This window comes from Micropterus dolomieu, linkage group LG06 (assembly GCF_021292245.1).
Source record: "Micropterus dolomieu isolate WLL.071019.BEF.003 ecotype Adirondacks linkage group LG06, ASM2129224v1, whole genome shotgun sequence".
Lineage (NCBI taxonomy): Eukaryota > Metazoa > Chordata > Actinopteri > Centrarchiformes > Centrarchidae > Micropterus > Micropterus dolomieu.
Genome location: NC_060155.1, coordinates 28,716,147 through 28,722,010, shown reverse-complemented (window position 1 = coordinate 28,722,010; position 5,864 = coordinate 28,716,147). Strand labels below are relative to the sequence as shown.

The 5,864-nt window shown below is 40.0% G+C and overlaps 1 protein-coding gene across 1 annotated transcript in view; it reads left to right on the top strand.

Annotated features, from left to right (window-relative positions):
* The first annotated feature begins 3,596 nt into the window (after positions 1 to 3,596).
* Positions 3,597 to 5,864, top strand: part of LOC123973128 (inner ear-specific collagen) — an 8,014-nt gene continuing 5,746 nt past the window's right edge. The window contains exon 1 of the mRNA XM_046053018.1: positions 3,597 to 3,752. Within this exon, the coding sequence (XP_045908974.1) occupies positions 3,729 to 3,752 (24 nt within the window). The 5' untranslated portion in view covers positions 3,597 to 3,728. The remainder of the gene's footprint in view (positions 3,753 to 5,864) is intronic.

Sequence of the window (5,864 nt, the reverse complement as noted above, 5' to 3'; positions counted from 1 at the left end):
AAATGATGACATGGTTTTAAAAAGAGGTTTTTAAAACGATGAAAACACTGACCACCAGAATGAGACGCACTGAATGTAACTTATGCACATTAGTTACATTTGAAACACATTCATATGAACTGGTAAAAGTTCTTAAAGGAACACAGGATCTACGTGCTGAAAGTGTCCGAGCTGCAGATACAATCTGAGGCAACAGCCGACGCCCTGTCAGAAGTGTGAAAAAAAAACCCTGTAACAGAAACAGAAAAGTTAACATTGTTAGGAGAAAAGGCCGATAACAAAGACCTTGATAAATCTTGTTTTTCAATATAAATTACATAACACACACAGTACAAAGACTGAGGCATCAAATTACTTAAGATCGGGGTGGTGATGGGACAGTGGATAAGACACATGTTTTTGGTGTGAGAGACTCCACTGTGACACATCCACCAATGTGTCCCTGAGCAAGACAGTTAACTCCTAGTTGCTCCAGAGGCGTGCGACCTCTGACATATACAGCAACTGAAAGTCGCTTTGGATAAAAGCGTCAGCTAAATTAATAAAATGTAAATGTAGGATGTTGCATTCCCTGCAGACTTCACCTGACTATAACCCTAATTAAATCCAAGTCTAAATGAAAGGGTTTGCCTTGTGGGGACCAGTTTAACGGTCCCAAACGGGGAAAAAAAGCCCCCGTTACGTGCTGTGTCAAAATATTTATGTGTCCACAATGACGGACCAACAATCACTGACGCTTCATTTGAAGAGAAAGAAACAGGTCAGAATTTTGATTTTACCAGTTGGATCCAATTCATGTCATGAGAGATTTAGGCACAAATCAGAAGGGAAAAACTCAAATTCTCTGTTGGGAGTTTTAACAAGCTAGAAATGGAAGTGGAGGATTTTAGGAAAATCACCTGAATTTATTCAAATCAAGAGAAACTAACTGATAGAAGAGTCAGATAAAGACATATAACAAATGCCACATTTTAACACGGTGTAAAATATAGAAGAAGCTAAAAAGACATCTATGTCTGATAATGCCATGATATGAATAATAGGAGGTCATTGGATGGATTCAAACTTGTGACCCACTGTAGGGCAGGCTCTGATAAACACTGGAGCTGGTGGGACTGTGTCAGGTGGAAACTAAAACCCAGAGGAACGGTTTTAAATTCTGGCAGCAACAAGATCACTGCCTAACAAAAGGTTGTGGCGAAATCAGATTGGTTTAAGTGAACCACCAGGGACAAGCTAACTGAACTTTTATTTATGATTTACTTTATGATTTCTTGGGTTTATGATTTACTTTATGATTTCTTGGGCATCAAGCAGTTTTCCTATCTATCCCTCCAACTCCATACCTATGGAGACAATCTGGGAGGTTGATATTGAACCTGTCAAACGGAGGATTCTTTAACAAATCTGGTTTAAAAATTCTAGCTTTCCACAATATCTGTGCATGCCGACAAAGATTAAGGTGAAGGTACAGTGTGGGTTGGGTTAGGCAACTAAAACTATTGGTTACTGTTGGGGAAAGAATTTGGTTACGTTTAATAAAAAATGCAAAAATTCTGCCTCATCACATCATCAAGGACGCACTTTGTCCTGCATTGGCACTGAACATTGGCTCTTGACGTGAACAATGAGCTGTGAAATCATCTATATCAAATACATGTAATGTTTTGTTGTTTACCTCTTAATGTTCAGCCGTGAACGCATCAACATACCTGAGGACCCTCTGCTAGCATGACAGCTCTCCCTCCGGTAACACAGATGCCACAGGTGAACAGTGAAACCTTTCAAACAGGAATGCTTGTTGTTTTCTGTGAGCTGGCACAGGTGTGAAATCCAGGCTGGCCCTGCGGGGTGTCGCTGATCCCCGCTGGCTGTGGAAACCAGGACATTTTTTAAGGTTAACTATTCATCTCCCTGTCTCCTTTTGTGCCTCGGCCCCCTGGCCCGGTTTTGTTTAGATTGTTCAGAATAAAAGATGGCCCGGGGACATAAAGGGGCCGTCTCCGGTTCCACAGATGATGAGGTGATTCTGGGATGATAACAGTGTTTTGGGAAGGGACAGAGGGAGGGCGCGGTCTTCCCAAGTATGCTGCTTTGTGTACGGCGGACCGATGTCCCGTTTGTTCCCTTCACTTCCCAAAAAAAAAAGCTTCGAAGACGAGCTTTTTATGATGTTTGGTGTTTTGATGTTTTTTATGATTATCCATTAGTCTGACAATTATTTTCTAAATTAAAATATTAATCATTTAGTTTATAAAATATCACAAAAACTGTGAACGACTTCTGTCCAGTTTCCCCAGGTGACGATTGTCCGACCAACAGTTCTCAACCCAAAGATATTAGTTGACACAAACAGATAAAAGCAGAAAATCCTCACACTGGAGAAGCTGGTTACTTCCTGGAACTATTTCTTGGCCAATTTTCCATAAATTAGAATTAAACTGATAAAGAGTTATATATCGACTGTGTGGTTTCACCGGAAGTGAGTCTTCTGAGGGAGATCTGTTTACAGTCTGAGCGTCTAATCGCACATCAACACCAAAGGTGACAAAGAAAAGACAGAAGCAGCAGAAGAAAAGAGTAAGAGGGAAAGGAAGGCGGAGAGATGCATGTGATGAGTGGGAAGCGAGTAGCCAAATCCTTCACTTCCGCAATAAAACTGCATTCATCCAGGGCTTTATAGAAAGTACAGAAATATCAGAATTGGGACTGTCTCTATTAACCATGGCGACGGCTTCTGTGCACGACACAGCTGTGTTAAGTCAAAATTATAGGCTACATATTTAACATATTTAATATTTAAATATTCAAAGTCTTGAAATGTGTTGACTTGTCTTGAAAATGGACCGTTTTACAGGTGTGGTGGAGACACCTGTATGCCTTCAATATTCCTGCTTATTATTTTAATTCATTTAAAAATAAAATTGAGTATAAAACTGTTTTAGGATTGTATCTGAGGGCCGATGTGAGTGCTAACAGAGTAGTTGCAGGTATGTTACTGTAAAAGTTATTTTGCAAAAACAATTTTGTCTTCTGTGTTGCACTTTGATAAGTTTGATAATAATTGACAGGTTACACAAACGATGCTCCGACCATTTCTGCTCGACCACCAACTATTTGTGTTCGTGAGACTGGTCAAACAGACTAAAGCTGTCTGAATTCATTCTGTACTTATTTATTATTTAAATAAAGACTTTAAATTCTGTGTTACTTATTTGGTTCCTTTCTCACTTTTCAGTTTTGGCACCGAATGACTGAAATAGCGTTTAACATGACGCAAGGTCATGATTAGTGGATTTACAGAAGCGTTTTCAACTTTATCCCCATCCTGGAGGAAATTCTAAGCCAGTTGCTAATCAGTGTATGTCCGTGACCTGTGTTAAGCACCAGGGTAATAATAAAGTCAAAGTGCTTGTTATATATTGTTATTGTATGAATAAAGAAAAGATGTGAAAGGTGAGATTAATGAGAGAGAAATGTGGGGAAAAGGAGTTGAGAACGATGGAGAGATAAACAGAGAAGCGTCTTTTCTTTCTGACCTGAATATATTTTGTCTGCTTCATGGTTCTTCAGCAGGACAATGAGGACAGCGCTCCTCCCATCCTTAGCTTTTGTCTGTGGGCTCAGCAGGTGAGAGGGAACCTGAATGTTTTGTTCCAGGCGAGGTTTATAAATGGATCAAAGCCTCCTCCATCCTGCTCATCTTCCCACAAATCCTTCTCCAGGCGATGTTGCGGGACTTGGACCGAGCGGTGAGTCTTTCACAAAACACCAGTTCAGGTCAGCTAGAATATGATTTAGTTTTTTTAAGTCTAGTTTCAGCTGGTTGTTTGAGCACTTTCTGCAAAAGTAAAATCGGTGAAAGGAAACAGAAAACAAATTCAACAAAATCCCTAAAGAGAATCTGAAAGATAACATTCTTCTTTTCTGACAAATTATGAAGTGAACCTAGAGAGGGGCTGGAGTTGGGTTGTTCTTCTTGGCTGAAATGGTATAAAAGTGCAGCATTGAGAGAAGTTCATGATAACATTTGCATAAAGATGAAAGTCACAGTTGAAGTTTACACTTTGCACAAGTGTTAAATTCCAGATGAACTTTAATACCTGTTCATTTACACAGAGTCATTTAATGTGTAATGTGTAAAAAACTGCATCCAAGAAGCATTCAAGATGGATCGAAACCTGATTTCTCAACTGCATTCTAACCAGCTGTTGGAAAGTCGTAAATGCATCCATCTCCTTAATCTTTATTCCTCCCAACTGTACCACGTCAGTAAGCGGTATGTGCAAACGTACACAGGAAAGTCATCTACATTTTATCTGTGTACAGCTAAACCTGTCCCTTTTTATTTCGTTGATACAAATATTAATGTTGAAACTTCAATATCAATCAATCAATATCGGACATGCTACGCATCGTTAGATCAGTTAAATTCTCCACAATGCAATCGTTTGGTAACATAACAATGGTAACCTTTGGCGTTCGTCCTTTCTAAGCTGAGCTACCGCTATTTTGAGCGACCAGCAAAAAGCTTTCAACCGTGAACATTTCTACATCTGATTTACTGAAGCAGCACAGCGACGTGAAACTTACGGAAAGAAACTCGTCAGGAGAGAGTGGCGTTAAGCAACATAACGATTTGTAAAAATACAGAATCCTGATATTAAGTAGACTACATGTGCAGAAAAACAGTAGTCAAAAGTCAGGATTTACCTGCTTTATTTTTTTTATTTCAGCCAGTGGCGTTAACAGATGTTATGTTTTGTAAAAACCATACTCCTTACTCCTAACTTCCCCAACACTGGTGAGTTCAGGGATTGAAGCAAATAAAAGCCCGGGCTATTAATTTAATTAAAAGCAGGGCCTTTGCCACACGAGCTAGTCAATTTACCTTTATCTATAATCCAAATTTCATTTTATTTTTTTGAAATACACAATTCTTAAAGAAATTTTAAAATGCTATTCACAATCAAAACCCAATTCTATTTATTTCTAGTCTTTTCGAACACTCAAAGCGCTTTTACACTACATCTGCATTCACCAGTCACACACATTCATACACTGAGCCTAAGTGCTCAAACGGAAACTAACATTCACACTCACTCATACACTGGCGGAACAGCCGCCAGGGGCAGTTCGGGGTTCAGTATCTTGCCCAAGGACACTTCGACACACAACCAGGGGGAGCCAGGGATTGAACCGCCGACCTTTCGATTAACGGCCAACGGGTGTCAGCATTTCCTCTGTGGAATTGGTGGACATGACCATATCTGACCACAGGTGTATTGTTTTTAGCTGTGATTCGTCTGTTACTCATGCCGCCTCACCAAGCTCCGTGTGTTGTCGCATCTTTAATGAACAAAGTGTTTCAAAGTTTTGCGCAGTCTTTCAGAGCCAAAGCCAACACCTGTCTGATTCCAACACCAACAATCTGGTCGATCACTTCAATCATATCTGCTTGTCGTCACTAAATATTACTGCTCCTCTAAAGGTTAGGCCTACGTCTAAAGCTAGTAAGCAACCCTGGATAAATGACAGCATTCGCAGCCTCAAAAGGGAATGCAGGAAAGCAGAGCGCAGATGGAAAAAAAACAGTCTCCAAGTCCATTAACTCAGTCTGAAGGATTTATTAATTAACTACAATAACATGGTTAAGGTTGCGAGAACACACTATTTTTCTGAACTCATTACTACACATAAACACAATCCCAGGTTTCTGTTTAAGACTGTGGATCAGCTGGTAAACCCAACCCCTCCTTGTGCCTCAGCTGGAAGTAATGATGACTGTGAATTGTTTTTATCTTATTTTACCAATAAGGTGGTGTCAATCAGAGCCTCTATTACCCCCGCGGCCTCTTACTCAG